The sequence below is a fragment of the Bidens hawaiensis genome, unplaced genomic scaffold (assembly GCF_021521415.1).
Source record: "Bidens hawaiensis isolate Kalapana, Puna unplaced genomic scaffold, B.hawaiensis_p1.1 tig00025413_1, whole genome shotgun sequence".
NCBI lineage: Eukaryota > Viridiplantae > Streptophyta > Magnoliopsida > Asterales > Asteraceae > Bidens > Bidens hawaiensis.
The window spans coordinates 69,130-86,286 of NW_027494064.1; the positions used below are offsets into that span (position 1 = coordinate 69,130).

At 33.1% G+C, this 17,157-nt stretch overlaps 1 protein-coding gene across 1 annotated transcript; it reads left to right on the top strand.

The window, feature by feature from the left end:
- Positions 1-13,065: 13,065 nt before the first annotated feature.
- Positions 13,066-16,747, top strand: LOC143571572 (3-hydroxyisobutyryl-CoA hydrolase 1-like). Its single transcript, XM_077056961.1, has 12 exons — positions 13,066-13,139; positions 13,646-13,726; positions 13,801-13,869; positions 14,209-14,436; positions 14,796-14,880; positions 14,968-15,053; positions 15,158-15,291; positions 15,749-15,809; positions 15,905-16,003; positions 16,085-16,186; positions 16,269-16,310; positions 16,428-16,747. The coding sequence occupies exons 1-12, from the start codon at positions 13,116-13,118 to the stop codon at positions 16,563-16,565; spliced, it is 1,149 nt and encodes a 382-aa protein (XP_076913076.1). The 5' UTR covers positions 13,066-13,115; the 3' UTR covers positions 16,566-16,747.
- Positions 16,748-17,157: the final 410 nt, after the last annotated feature.

The window sequence follows — 17,157 nt, forward strand, 5'->3', positions numbered from 1 at the left end:
TTGACAAGCCCCACAAGTAATGGTCGGGGAGCAACATAAAACTTGAAATGAATACAAGCAAATCGAGGTGCGTTCGATTGTTCAATTAAACTTTATAGAAGTTGAATTTGCTGATGGATCGATAGCTGATGTGCAAACTTCTCTCAAAACATAGTTAACTCAATGCTGATGTCAAAGAGATGTTAGCCAAGGCATTGAAGCGTGCAAAGGGTTACAACTAATAAACAAGGTGTAAATGAGCCAAGACACTCAAACGCTACTCGAGTTCATCTTACTAAAAGCTTGAATCAAATAGGAATTAGATGAGCGATTAAGACAACAATAAGTAAAAAGGTTTGAAAGAAATATGAACATACGAGGACAATATCTATATTGATACGTGCGGGATGTCACAAAATAGTAAACAAGTTTTAAAAGTATTCAAATTAGGAAACTTATGTAATTTTTATTTAAATCGGGTCATCAAATCGAGTCTCATGGAATTTTTTGTGCGTCTAGAAGGTAATGGTGGAGAACATGTGGGGTCAAGATTTGCAATATATGTAGTTATATTTAAAAAATAAAAAAACATTAATTATATTTAAAGTCAATAATAAAAATAAAATTCACGTTAACACTCCACGTCAAAATAAAAATAAAAAAGATAAAAAGATTTCCTCATTGAAACAAATAAAAAACACGTTAAAACCTATAATTTAATAAAATATAAAAAGTGAGTGGTTTAATTAGAAAACATTTTAAACTTGAATGACTTAACTAAAATAATTTTAAAATTTTAAAACATTTTAAACTTGAATGACTTAACTATTTCATTTTCTAATTTCCGAAGTCTTTTGAAGAGGGAGGGAGACGGTGTGACGATATTAGGGAGAATGGAGGCGAGTTGCAGGTTTCCGGCGTGATGCGGCCGGAGAAGAAGGTCCATGTCAGCAAATCACTAACGGAGTTAACACCCGTTAGTCGCGGCCCGTTAAAAACAAATACATCAATAGTTGGGACGGTCAGCAGGCAAGTGTAAAGTTGGAACTGATATTTACCAATAGGCCATAGTTGGGATTATTTAAAACCAATATTCCTTTATACAATGACTAAAAGTTTACTCTAAACTCTGTCGAACTAAACCTTTTACACGTCTTACATGTCTCAATCTCAAATTCTAGGAGACCGGATCTCGCGACCTTTTGGTTGGGAGTAAAACTTAACCTTTTACCTTACTGAATAAAATATTCTACCACACAGGTCATGGGGATATATATAGTTACATGAAAACCAAACAAAATTAACAAAAGCAAAACAAAATTTTGTAAACGATCGTTTTCAGTCATGTATCGATTAGGCGACACAAAAGTCATGACATAGTTAGACCACCCTCATTGGTAAACTAGCTTGGTTTGAAACACTATTTAAAAAAAGAAAAAAAATTATAAAATTCATCTTAAATGGTCAAACCACTTGCTCCCACAACCTAGTTTGCCATCTTTCATCATGCCCACATGTCATTCATGCATTTGTTCAAATTTTAATTTATTTTTCCTTTTTTACATACTAATTAATTTTAACACTAAAATTGTTTTTCCTTAATAACTTTTAATAAATAAGTTTTTAAAAAAATCTAAAAACGCAGTATTGTTTAGTTTTTTTTTGAACACACATGTATAAATTTTATTAAAAACATAAGATAGCAAAAAAATATGTTTTTATAATAAACTAAATATTAATCATTATTGATATACATTTGGCGATGATAGATAATTATGTAGCTTTTATCATTTTTAAGTGTAATTTTATATTTAATGCTACGATTGTTATTTGTTTCTACTTTATTAAGTGTGTTTGGTGAATATTAATATTTATTAAAATATTTTTAAATTAAATATATATTGGTTATTTTTAAATAAAGAAATTATTTTTTATATTTATAAACACTTTTAATAAAAAAACAACAATTATTAATAAAAAAATAATTACAAATTATATTTATTTAATAAAAAGTATTAAAGTTTGGGTTGTTAATGAGTGTGAAAGGTTTGGGTTTGATTGGGTTGGGTATACGAAAGAGAGAGAAATTAATTTTTTAATAAAGTTTGGGTTGGGATGGTTTGTGAATTGGGAATGGTGTTACCTAGCTTTTAGACAGATACCCCTTTACATGTTAAACGAGGTATACGAAAACAATACATCTTTAATATTCTTCTCCATATCTACTTGGCAAAAGCTACCTTCATATGTAGAAATACAATGCGTGATTCCGGCCAATTTCCATTCCTCATCGTGTAAAAGTGAATTCAGTTTGCTGTAGGTTACCACCTTCGTCCATCCGGCCTCCACAGCTTCATCTCTGTCAAAAAATCCACCTTGAAAGGAGAAGCTTGCTTCGGAATTGTGATGATCATTTTTGTTCATAGTGTCCTCAGGAACGCATGCCATTTTTTGGAAACACACATGAAACGGAGTATGGATTTGCCTCGAAGCCTTGGTAGAATGTGGTTAAATGTAATCTCGCTCCGTCGCCATGGATGTATCATGTATGTATGATATGATATGGTTCTCATTGTAACTTGTAATCTTTACATATGAACCCTAGACTAAATGTAATTACATATATAATCAGTTAAACTATATATTACACTAATTACATAATTTAGTCTATTTTTTTTTAAACTTGTATCAAATTAATTAAGGCTAATAGACTTGTGAGTTGGGACACAACTTTAATCTGATACATCTTCTAAGAGTTGTGGCCGGAGTGCTGGGTTCAGCCACGCCGGGAATACCTCCCCGGGTGGATCAAGCCCGAGGAAAATCTTCCCTGTCGTCATGGCTACCCCGAAATCTTGGAAGAACAAAGAACAAATACATAGAATTTCAGGGTACTTGAGTTAGCTTATTCGAATTTGAAGAGTTGATACCTATACCTGAATTCGAATAACTTATTCCAATTTGAGTCAATTTCAGGTTTATCGACTTATTAAGGAAAAGATTTATAAAAACAATGAGACAGTTTTAATTAGAGTATTGCAGATTAGGGCGATCCACCAATGTAAAGGTTTGCAAGATTGTTTTAGTAAGGATCTAATGGAGAAAGCCAAAAATAAAACTACAATGATTCTCATAGTCTTATTCATATTCATGAAGAACATATTCTACCACCATAGGTGAGTAAATATAGTTACACAAAAACCAAACAGTATTAACAAAAGCAAAACTAAATTAGCTAGCTAGGTTATCTTAAAGATCGCGATCGGTTAGGTGACTCAAAAGTCTCAACATATTTACCTTGTAGAAGGATATGCCCATAAATCCAACTCGAAGCATACGAACACGATACATGTTTTATTCTCTTCTTCAAATCTACCTCGCAAAAGCGACCTTCAATACTAGAATGCATGATCAAGTTTCCATTCCTCATCATGTGCACCGGCACCTTCTCAAACTCGGTTAAAAACGACTCTAGTTTGCTATAACTTGCTACCTTTGTCCATCCTCCATATCCATCCTCATCCATCTTTCACAAACAACTTTCCTTGATTAATGACACAAACAAGTGAATGCATCCTCTTACAACCGCGAGGCTGCAAAGGCCTGGCCGTGCATTCCCGAACGATGGAGTTGATATTGATATTTCTGAGAACTTTTCGGTCTCTGTGTCGAACCTTATAATTTCATACCGGCTTGACTGATAATGCCACTGATTCAAACCACACTTGTATTCTCTCAAAAAGTAGAGCTTGTCATTCAACCAAATGCTCTGACTCCAATGATCATAACTCCACCACATATCATACTTCGAACGCCCAAGTTTTCTCCACGAGTCGGATTTCAACGAGTATATATAAACACCCGCGGCGCCTACTCTTAGAAGCCTGTAGTCATCATCTAAAGAGGTGTAATACAAACCTAACGCTCTAATCATGATGCGGTATTCACCTATACACAATCTACTACACTCTCCGGTCAACGGATTCCATAACTTTAGACCTGAGTAATATTCCCCACCAATTTGGTTCATCTTTATGCCTACACATACCAGTCCATGAAAAGAACTAAGAACTTTGATAGTTGTTGTATCACTTGTTTCATATGGCAAAGGGGGGGGGGGGGGGCAGCGGTTAGACCGTCTTTAGGTGATTCGCAGTCGATGGTGAAGAACTTGCATGGCCCTTTGTTAGATGAAAGGAGAAGCTTGTTTGGGTTGTGAAGATCGTCTTTGTTTATGTGGTCAAAGTGCAAGTTTCTAAACATTGGTGGTGTTAAGAAAGCATACCATTGCTTGGAAACACAATTGAAACGGAGTATGGATTTGCCGGGAAGCCTTGGTAGTATTTGGTCGAATGTGATTTCCGGTGGAAGCTCCGGCATCGGCATGATATGATATGATATTGTTAGGGTTTGTCCACCTTGTATATATATCAACAACCTTAATAGGCATGCACCCAAGATCGGTTGTAATCTAATTTAAATATTAAACTAGATATACATTAGTACACAATTGATCAAAATTAGGTGCATAATGACTCAAACTATACTTTATTCTAATTGCATAATTGACTAATTATACTTTATTATTCAATCAAACAATGAATAGTGAACTTGTTGAACACGTCCAATTAATAGTTCTGTGACTTCTATCCTACATATGATAGATAGTGGCATAGGCGCATAGCAATCAAAAAAGAATTAACTGAAAACAAAATATTGATTAGGTTAAAAACAATTAATTATAGGCCATTCAAAAAAATTTCTCCTATTTTCGGCAAATATTACACGTACCTCCATTCCTACCGGCACCTAAATTCAGGGGTCGTTTTTGAGAACAGTGAAAAAATTTTGAACCGAAAGCGAAAAAAATTTGAGTCTTAAATTAGTTGAGTAATTTAAATAAGAATACATATTTTTTTTTCAAAAAAAAAATATATATAATATTTTAATTAAAAAATAAAAAATTCAAGCCTATCAGAGTGTCGGGTTGGCGTCTATCGACCGCCCGGCCTGCCACATACCCGGCCTGGCCTAAATTACACAAATTTACCTCATTGCTTGATAATGAACCCAAGACCTCCCACTTACGAGGGTTTCACCTCAACCTTGCATGTGAGCTATTCCCACAATAATAGGCCACCTCAATTCTCCATTCATCGTAGTCCACACCTGCGTTAATGACGAATGTTCTATATAGAGTCCTAGCCTTTCATTCCAGCCTCGGGAAAATTATATGTAGAATTTCGGGGTACTTAAATTAGCTTATTCGAATTTGAAGTTTTGAAAACTATACTTACCGTTCGAATAACTTATTCGAATAAGGAAAAGATTTATAAAAAAAAATAATACTAAAGAAAGAAAACTAATATATATACTATTTTCCTAAACTTTTAAAATAGCACATGCATAATTGCAAAATCAACATAAAGAGTTTCAAAGTGAATTGTGTTTCAAGTAGGTTAATTGAATAAGATATAAAATAAACCGATTAAATCTAATTTTCAGATTTGGATTTTGATTTTATGCTGATCTGATTTGTTTAACATTTAAAAAATTTTTGAGCTTTAGTTTATGTGACATCCCTCGATTTCGGGTCAAATTGTATTTATTTTGTATTTGTTTTTATGTTGTAAACTGACCCGATTTATATCCCGAACATTTTAAATATTTAAAATATTGGATTTTATGTTACTAAAACATTCCCGCTTGTCTAATTTGAAAAAACCCCTTTTACGGATTCAAAAACGGACTTAAAACGCCCATGATACATCAAAAACGAACTTCCGGACGCGAACCGACGTGCTGACCAGCAGCAGATCAGCAGCCCCAATTTTTTTTTTGGTGACTTGTCTTGACCCCTCTTGCATGCAAACCTTGATATCACACCTCATGCTTGACCCTTTCAACCCACCCTATATATACACCCCTATTCCCTTCATTAATCCTTGCTCATTCATCTCTTTCTCTTCCAATTCTCAAGCATTTAAAGGTGTTTCTTCATATTTTTTTGGCAGTTTGACTTTCCAAAGTCAAACTGACCATAGTCTTACATTATAATCAACTTGTTAACACTTATTTATACTTGAAGATTGTTATACAACATATATATAATATCACCCTTTGTACCTTCGGTGGGCATTTCTCCGGTCTCGGTCAGTTAAGTGTCCGGCCCATAAGACAAAGTTACATGGAGGACTCGTAGTAGTCCTTGATTATATATATTTTCCGCATCTAACCATCAAACTTGTTATACTTGTTTAACTTCTGTGCATCTTAGTTCTATTTTACATTTTGAGTTTCCATGGTTATGGGTTTGTAGAATCTAACCTCGGTCATATCCCGAAACAAGATCCGAACCGGAAACCGAACTTTTGTTTAAAGACTTTGTTGTTGACTTTTTGTATGTAAGACTTTGGTATTATTATTTATAAATTATTTTGCAAGTTCTATGATGTTTGGACATGTGGTAACCATTCTTGGCCTTATTCCAAGATAAAAAAAAAACGAACCAAAGCGAACTAAACCAAGTCTACTCGCTTAAGACACACAAGTGTGTTTTTAACCATTAAAGCTTATATATTTCTTTAGAAAAATTTTATAAACTGATTTAAAAGCTTATATATTTCGTTATACAAACTAATAACGACGGTTCATTAATAAGATAAGATTAAGTATATTAAATCAATATGAACGGATAAAGAAGAATACATGTCGGTTCAGTTAATTTAAAAGTTAACCCCGTCAACTCAAGATACGAATAACAAGAAATTATAGAGGATTAATACGTGTACATTATTAACAGTTAGTCGAGCTCAGTTGAATAAATGAATTACTAATAACGGGGAACGCAACAGGATCCAGATGAGTTCTAGCCCCCCTTCTCTGTGACGTTTTTCGGGGTTGTATGCATACTCTTATGTGATAGTTAATACGCATATCCTAAGTGATAAGTGTATGATGCGTATATGATTATTTATTGATTGTTATTATTGAATGTTGTATGAATGTGCGTATATAAATATAATTATTATATATGCAATTGAAAGACGTGTAAGGTATGCACGTATGATAGGAAACATATGAAGCAATGTATAGACGATTGACGGGGCATGTATGGTTGTATGGTTAAACGAGACAAAGGGACCAGACCCTAATAATAACTGAGATAGCAGGGACCAGACCCTAATAATATCTGAGATTGTGATAGAAGGGACCAGACCCTAATAATATATGAGATAGTAGGGACCAGACTCTCATAATATCTGAGATTAAAGGGATCGGACCCTATTAATATCTGAGAGGAGGGATCAGACCCTAAAAATATCTGAGATAGAGGGACCATACCTTAATAATATCCGAGATAGTAGAAGTAGAGTAGTACATGGTATACCTTAAAGAAAGTAGGAACGGAAGTGTGTAAATACGTATGTATGATCGTAAAGTATATATGAACGAGTAGTAGCAAATAAAGTACGAAATACGTATCTCCGGACGCGTATAAGTATGGATGTGAACGTATTGTATGTTAATTGATTAACTAGAATTCACTCAGCGTAGCTGACTTTTAGTATGCACGCAGGTAAGTAGAATGAGACAAGTTGCTTGATGAGGACACGCGGCAATAAGAGGAAGACTGACATCGCGATGAAGAAGACACCCGTGTCGTTTTATGTTTTATGTTTTATGGTTTTATGTTATGATATTTTAAGACAAGATGGTTTATGTTATGAATGAATGAATGACTTTTAATTCCGCGAAATGTTTTAATTAACTCTGATTTTACGAATTATGTGAATGAGTAAAGCCAACCAACGAGAAAGTAGGGCACCCGGGTCGGGGGCCTTACACCAAGTAAACATCATATAACTAAAATACAAGTCCTAGTTCGTTTTCCCTTGCCCAATATCAGATCTTTATGAATAAATCGAAGATTCTTTTCTTTAAACCGTATTTACTTGCTTAAACTGGCCAAAAGCCCATATTTAGTTCGTTTTAGCTATTCTTACATAAACAAGCCCCATTCATCTGCTGTAAACTTTAATCAAACCCTAAAGAACATCCTCCAGCTGTCCCTTACCTCTGCTTGTTCTCCAACCCTTCGGTTTTTGCATATTCGTTAAAGATTCAAGACTTGTTCGTTGACTTTGCAAACTCAAGGACCTTTGACTTCCGTTTCTCATCATTCCTTTCAGTTTCTGGGTAAGTTGTAAACTGTAAAATCGTTCATACATATTCCCTACTTAATAACCTTCAATCAATTTCGGTGATTGAAGGGTGTTGACTGGTCAATTGCTTCAAAACCCGATAAAGGGTAAAACAGTCAACAAGTTTGACTTATCGTTTTCTCATACTTCTGGTCGGATTCAATGTTCTGTTCAGAAGACTTTTATTTTCAAAACATAATTTTAAGGCTACTGCCCAAAACCCGACTTCCAACTCGCTGTTCGGATTCTGGTCAGTACCAGCTCGCTTAAATCTTAAATTCAACATAACTAGAGTTCTACTCATCCGTTTGGATTGATTCCAGCGACATTAAGTTCGTTTTTATTTTTAGTTTCATATCACAAAGTTTTAGGTTCTGATTCATTATCTCGTTTGACGCGTTATGGGACGACTGGTTTAAACCTTACTCGTTTATCGTATTTATTAATCACTTGCCTTCCATCTAAGGTGAGTTTGATCATTCCACTTTTTATCTATTGTTTTCAAACGTTTTGGGGGTATATGCGTACTTATTCATATTTTCTATATATATATATATATATATACACACAAAATCGCAAATATAATCATTATGTAAATATTAGTTGAATGCTATATGCTATTTGCTACATGTTTAATTGTTTACTTGATAACGTTCGGAGAGGTCCAACATATCCCCTTGTAGAGGGTTCTCATTAGTATGATCATACGCCCGTCTTAGTAACCGGGGCCCGATTCGCTTGGCAAAGGTAAACCAACAACCTTAGTCATTGTAATCAATGCCCGATTCGCTTGGCAACGATTTCATTAGTATACACGATTTGGTTATATGCATGATTGTTATGATTCGATTGATTATTATCACATGGTTGGTTTGCGCATTTATCATTTATCAACTATATATATATATGCTATTATTTAATGTTTCAAAATTGGTGATCATCTCACTCAACATGTTTGTTGACAAAACTTCATTTTCTACGCATATGCAGGTTGCTTAGATTGAAGTAAGGATATTTAGTCAAGACCATAGGTTATATTGAAGACAAACTTAAAATTAATTAATTGTATTTATTTATTTGAATTGTTTTGTTGTATTTGATTATTGTGTGCACATTTGAATTAAAATAATTAATTAAATATTGTTACATTTTATTTATGATAGTATCTTCGAGCTGTGAGCAATCGGATCACACCCCCGCATTTCCGTCTTAGGTTGGGGTGTGACAGATTTACTAACCTGCCCGACGCAACATGCCGGGTAAAAAGCCAGTCAATATATATTTGGCATGCTGGGTACGGAGTCAATGACTACGGTATGGACAATTTTTTTAGCAGTGTACCCGATACTCATGTATAGTAAAGAGTTTGCCTATGTGTAGTGGAGGGGCTAAAAATGGGACGATTTGTGGCATACAGCAAAAAGGGGCGATATGTAGCCCAGAGGGCGGTGTTGTAGCCCACAAGTCGTCCCACCCTCCAATCATTGATCGCCACGCCATCATCATCATTACACAACGCGGCGACAAATTCCCGTCGCCCCCCCGCGCAACCCCCACTTATCGCCCCTTTGTCGTCTAGGGAACGGTGTTCTCACCCTCGTCGCTCCTTGTCACCCACATTTGTAACCTCACTATACATAACCTAAACAAGTTTCGCCAAAACATATTTGGGAAGTGACACAAAAAATATTTTGGTCACACTGACTAAACTATGGTAAACAAGTATCATTTAAAGTTTAAACCATTTTTAACTTAGAAAAGGTTTTTTCCGATGATGTTGATATGACCACTAAAAGGGAGTACGGATGATGCCTCATTAATATTCTGTCGTTTTGGTCTCAAGCTATTGTACTTGTATTTTACATTTTAATACTAATCAATCAAATTATTTTCAAAACCATGAATAAAATCCATATAAGCGGATTAACACAACGATAAAAGACATCCATACATCCGTGACCGTGGATAACGCTAGGTAGCTCAAGCTCTTCATCTCTTATTTTGAAAAACCTCAATTGTTTTATTGGCATATTGCATATTCAGTTGACATTCGAATTCGAAACTTGAAACCTTACAATATACAGACTAAATTTTCAGTTCATCTGCGGTACGAGTTATGGCCTCCAACCATAAAACTAGTACCATCTTTAATTGTTTTTATTTTCTTTTAAAAGATTGAAAAAAGTTATATTAAATATTAAAACCGGGCCAAGCGAGACGTTAGCCACAACCAACCACCAAACAAAAACACTACTAAACACAAGTACCATCAATTGCGTTTTATGTTGGTCAGTTGTGACATGTAACATGCATCCTTTAGTTTGTAGTGACGTAATATACTTACTTAATTTTATATAGGAAAAAGGTTAAATTATTAACATTATTACGAGAAACTTTCTAAATTACGCTTTTAATTTAAAATTTAGATTATTGTATTAAGGAATGATTATAAAAATAAAGACTTTTGTCTTCTTGTAATTGTTATTCTTGTTCACTTGAATCCAAGTGTTTTTGTAAATGGAATATTTTCCGGTATATATAAAGATTAAAGAGTTTTGTATATTATGCTAACTTTTGAATATTTTTTGTCATATATATAAAAAACATTTTGTTTGAAGATTGATGTTGGAAAACCCGTATTTGCCTATATGGTTACGGATAGGAAGAAATCGTTTGGAATACTTGTATTTGGTTAAGGATTTACGATGGGAGACCGATAATGAAGGTCAACAAGTAACAAGCTCCGATTTTAGTTAAAAAGTTTACGAATAAAAATAACTTATTGTTTTATTTGTAGAAATGCTGTATTGGATTGCAACAAAAGAGACGTTAGAGGTACGTGGTGTTAATTTTAATGATTAAAATTGTGTTTTGTGTGTGAATTTCTTGAATGCTGAAATTTGCATATGCAAGAATGGTTTGGGCAATAGTATTTCAACGGGTGAGATTGCAAAGCTCGAAAAATTTTGAATTGACGCATAAGAAATATTGAAGTTCATACATGAGCAAAATATAACAAGGGAAATGAGCGAGATAATTCAAGCTATTGTAGCGGTTAATTTTGGATGATTTGGAGGTCCATGAAAGATAAAATATTCAATGCTAGATATGTGTCGATCACGAAGATGGTAAGCGATATAAAAGCAACATTCCTTTGGGTGTATCACAGAAGTAAACGAATGAAGGTGAATTAGAAGAGCGGGTGCGAATTCAATTTCATTAATTTCCCTTTGTGATGGTATATTTCTAGCTTTGTATGTTTTGTTTTTTTTACCGTTTCAATTTCATGTAAACGGACATGAAGGTACTTGTTTGGTGTTTCCTCGTTTTTGGTTTAATATATTTGGTTTTTCAAAAAGAAGTATATAAACGTATATATAGAAACTTTTGTACATTGTATTTGTACCCACTGGCTGTTAATTATATGAAGACTTTTAAACATTTTTACAATATATATATATATATATATATAGGATTAGGTTCATTACAGAAGTGTTTCTTATTGCGAGAAGTGTGAGAAGAGATTCTAACCAATCACATAATTTCTTTTTTATTTTCTGATTATTTATATGCAAGGGTATATTAGTGAAATATAAAGTATTTTATTTTGTAACTCATGCTCATTAATGGTTTAATAAATAATGATAAGTTACTAGCAAATGGTAAGTTACAAACTATTATTATTATTATTATTACTACTACTACTATTATTTATTTCATATAAAATTTGAACCATTGGAATCTATTTGATCTAAAATCATTTTATTCTAAAAATGACTAGTTATTGCTATTATTATGATCATGATCATCAGCATCATCATCATCATCATCATCATCATTTGATCTAATGTAATGCAGATGTAGCTACGTAATGTGGTGTAAGCACACTTTAAAATGTTGGTGTAGTTATAATAATGTAGTGTAGGCACACTTTTAATGTTGTGTAGTCATAATTAATATGACGTTAACATATCTAATGTATGTGTAGGCATATCTAATGTAGTGAAGACAAAACTAATTTTGTGTAGGTAAAACTAACATAGCGTATGCAAAACTAATGTTGGGTAGACATATCTAATTTAGTGTAGAAAAACTACTATTGTGTAGGTACACTTTCAAATGGTTGTGTAGTCATAACTAGTGTAGAATAAACATATCTAATGTGGCGTAGGTAAATAAATGTAGTGTGTGGACAGTTTTGAATGTTGTGTAGTTATAACTAATGTAGTATCTAATATAGTGTAGGCAAAACTAATGTTGTGTATGAATCAGTTTGTTTATATAATAAAGTGTTGGCAAAACAAATAAAACTAGGCTTACTTCAATACATTGTATGTATTATATTAACAAATCCGTAATATACAATGTAACGTTGCAAAATTTATGTGTTTTATGAATCAATTCTAAAAACACATAAACAACTTACACAACTATAAAAAAAGATCATAATTTTAATAAAAAAATAAAATAATATTAACCTTATAATGAGCATTAAATGGGCACAAAAAAGTAACTTAAAGCGTTAAAGTATGGTTTAATGAGGCATACACCATAAAAGACACATATAACTTTTTTATTAAATTATATGTCATAAATATTTGTTTTTAATTACGAATTTGCCATTTATAATATAGACCACTGATTAAACAAAATCAATGGATGAGATTCACTTCTCGCTGTAATATCACTTCTTGGTCCATCCCCTGTACACACACACACAGATATATATATATATATATATAAAAGACTTCCGTAAATAATATATTAAATTAATTGTCCATTTTAAATAACAAGCAATTTGCTTTCTTTACTATGGTAGGTTGCTTCTATAAATCGTGCCCACCCGCTGTTACATCTACACCGAACATTATACATGTTGCTAGTTCCATTATTTCTAAAGATCTTCAAGCTTTGTAGTTGCAGGTCCGAATCATGGCTCTCATTGATGCAGACCAGGTACTTCACACGCGACTCTTCTAGAGATCAATTCGATTCGGTTTTTAGTCTTTTGTGTCATCTAGTTTGGGTTGGAAAGAGCCAAATTAAACCAAGCTAGCCAAACTAGAGTACCATTGTCACCTGTGAATCACTAAGCATATATATAACACAGTTTCATTATGTTCCCAGAGGTTATATATGCTGGTAAAAATTCTATAATAGTGCATAGAGCCATTTTTTTTAACCATATGATCTCATGATCGTAAAATTCATAGGACCTGTCAATATCCTGTATCATGTAAATCACAACTTGTGTTGGGTAGATGACCTATATAATATGTTGTCTGTTTGTGCTTAAAATTGGGATTAATATTTGACTTTGAGATAACAAGATTAGAATACATTGATGATTACATCATGATTTATAACATTAGTAATCAAAATAATTAATTTCTATCCTTTGTGTTTCATGTAATTTTACATTTCTTTTGAAAAAAATTAAATTATATTATTGATTATTACAGGTAATTTTTGAAGAAGGATTGGGAGTACGGAAAATGATACTAAACAGACAAAAAAAACTAAACACACTCAACTATGAGATGGTATGGTTAGACAACAACTCAAAATCAATCTTTGTATGCATGTGTTGCTTATTTGTATCGTATTGAAATTGCAGTTAAGAAGAATGTATGCGAAATCGAGAGCGTACGAGAATGATCCAACGGTTAAGCTTGTCATACTAAAGGTACAAAAGATATAAGGGGAGACTAAAGCACCACATGCTTGATCCATGAACTATTTACTAAAAGAAAAATATCTCACTTATCGTTATATTTCATTTTCCAGTGAAAGTGACATGATAACTTTACATAAGTTTTACTTTAAATGATAATCTTTTTTAGATGGTTTTAGCGGTAAAAGAGACAAAGTCTAGACAATTATGTGAGTGCTGAGAAAGTATTATGTAGCCACAGATTTTTATGCTTACTATTGTGGATGTTCTTATAGCTCAAACACGAATTATGTTAATCGACAAGACACAACAGTACAAGGGTTCTTGATATAAAATCGTCTTGGTCTACAGGCAAATGGGAAAGTATTTTGTTGTGGGGGTGATCTCACGTCTGCTTATACGTTTGAACAAGCTGGACATTGGAGTTTCGGGGCGAGCTATTACAGAAAAGAATTTTGCTTGGATTACTTACTTGCTACATATAAGAAACCATTGGTTGCGATTCTAGATGGAATCGTCATGGGAGGAGGCGCTGGCATATCGATACAATCGACATTTAGAATTGTCACTGAGAATACGGTAAATGCTAATTGTTTTCTTCTAGTTAACTAGAAAAAATATATTACTTACGATCAAATCAGATATGATTTGTTACACAGATAAGATTTATTGTGATTATCTTTAGTATAATTATGTGTTACGATTAGATTTCGTTTCCTTTGTAATTATTCTTTATTAATGCACAATAGTTTACTGGTTTTTGTTATTTTGCATAGAAATGATTGATCATTACAATCAATTATTGATTTTATGTAATATGAGAAGAAACAACAAAGTATTTTGATGTGTGCACTTTCTTTCCTTAATTGAACACCATTTAGCTACTAATCTTGGAACCGATACTTTTGCTTATAACATGTTATTTGAAACTTTTCTAGATTTTTGCGATGCCTGAAGTGTTGATTGGATTATTTCCTGACGTTGGTGCATCTTATTTTCTATCACGGCTCCCAGGATTCTTCGGTTAGTTTAACTTAACGCCGTGTTATTTGTACATATACACATGCAAATATGTATATTTTAAAAAATGAACCAAATGTATGCACGTAGGTGAATACATGGGATTGACCGGTGCTCGATTAAACGGAGCCGAGATGCTTGCATTTGGTCTTGGAACTCATTTTGTCCCGTCCAAGGTACTTGCATCAATTCAACGTGTTTTACACAAGATTCACATGTATGGTTAACACTTAACACTAATGCGTCATTGATTAACAATAGCACCTTCCTACTTTTGTAGAATCTAAAATCTTTGGAGAATGCCCTTGAAAAGATGGCTGCTATATTGGAATCACCAAGTGTAGATGCAATATCCATGGTTATTAACAAGTTTGCACAAGAAGTAAAAGTTAAACAAGACAGTACATATTTTAGGTACAGAATACTATAATACAAGATTATAACTTTATAAGGATTACAGTGTTATAATACCTTTGTATATTGATAATTATCAATATACATGCACAGAAGTCAGAACACATGTGTATTTGTAGAATAAACATTACTTGAATATTAAGTTAGCGCCTACAAGAAAAAGTAGGTGAGCAACTTGAAACTTAGAACCTTGAAGTTAGAAAGCAAAATCATAGGTTTAGTGAATAAATAGAAGCATGTTGATCTTTAGTAAAGATAAACTAAACTTGTAATTCTCTCTGTGTGGCATTTTCTACAACAAAATTGAAATAAACCTTAAAAGTGTTTTGTACGAGCATGAAACATTGTTATCTATTCATTTTGACATCCTTACCCATGGACCGATCATCCAGGAATAACCATATTAAATTGTATTCTCGTTTGTTCATTTGGCTTTGACTTATTTCTATATGACCAGGCTCGACATGATCAACCAATGCTTCAGTGGCGAATCATGTGAAGAAATACTATCCTTGTTGGTAAGTTGCGCAACTTTAAGTATATAGCCATGTGATGTTGGATATGATATAATATGATATAATATACTTGTATACATATATGACTTTTATCTTAGGAACGCTTGGCTACACAAGTTCAAGAGAAATGGGTCCATGACGCTATCACATCAATGAAATCCGCAAACCCATTAGGTCTCAAGATTTTCTTGAAAACGGTATATATGCTAGTATTTTTCAACAACAAATTAACAAACGATTCTTAAAATTTCTTAGTGTTTGCTTTACTCATGTGATAGATTAGAGAAGGTCGATCTAAAACAATTGAGCAATGTATCGAGACTGAATACATTGCAATCTCTCATGTTTTAAGGAGAACGATTAACAATAACTTCTACGAGGTTTCCACATATATTGTACAAACTTTTAGCTCGATGATCACAAGCTAGTATCACATATAAGCATAGAATGTTGTTTTTGTAGGGATCAAGAGCTATGCTGATTGACAAAGATAAGAAACCACGGGTAAAACTAAAAACAAATGGCATTAGATCAAATTATATAATGTTAAATTGTTGGTGGGCTCATTCATTTACTAGAATGCACATGAGTTTTGTAACATTATGTTCATAATTCTCATAGTGGGAACCATCAAAACTTGAAGAAGTTAGTGAAGAAATGGTGACGAGGTGTCTTTCAAGATCTTTCGGCGAGGATGATGATTGGTTGCCTTTACAACTTCCCTTAAACAGAACCAACATTGTTGCATCAAAACTATGAGTTTCACCTAGAAAGGCTCTTTTTCAGTAACCTAGAAAGCCCTTCAACATTTGTGTGTGATATATTTGTTTGTGATTTTTATTTTAATGTGTCATGGTGGCAAGAACTAAAATAAAGTCGTGTGACCTTTAATTGTATAATTTGCAGGTTGATTACATATAAGTGTGAGAATCTTACTTTGTAGCAGAACATATAAACTCAAAATGGTATCACATAAATATTCCACGTGTTATGTAAAATTTCATTCTTTGTTCTTAAGCTTGAGAAAATTACAGTTTTTTTTTTCTTTCTAATTAACTGTTCACTCAACTGCCTTGAATTGGTATGTGAGATGGATTTCCATTATAACTTATCAAAAAGACTTTTTTTTATTTGGTTGTTTCAATTTCCTTTTTTATGGTTTTCATTCTGTAATTGTCATTTTAAGTCGAAATGGGTAGAGTGGGTAAAAAACACGCTGCTTAGTATGTTCTTCTTTTCTTTCTGGTTAGGATTTTGTAATCAGGAACGATGTTTTTAATTCAACTGCAGTTAAAAAAAAAAGATGGATGTCCATTATACAAGTGTGTTAATTAGTTGGATGCAAATTTAC

What these genes read in the sequence shown, in the direction of transcription:
- LOC143571572 (XM_077056961.1), top strand. Translation starts at nt 13,116, where the DNA reads ATGGCTCTCATTGATGCAGACCAG. An exon ending in CTCATTTTGTCCCGTCCAAG is followed by an intron (nt 15,054 to 15,157) that starts GTACTTGCATCA and finishes CTACTTTTGTAG; the next exon opens with AATCTAAAATCTTTGGAGAA. An exon ending in ACAAAGATAAGAAACCACGG is followed by an intron (nt 16,311 to 16,427) that starts GTAAAACTAAAA and finishes TAATTCTCATAG; the next exon opens with TGGGAACCATCAAAACTTGA.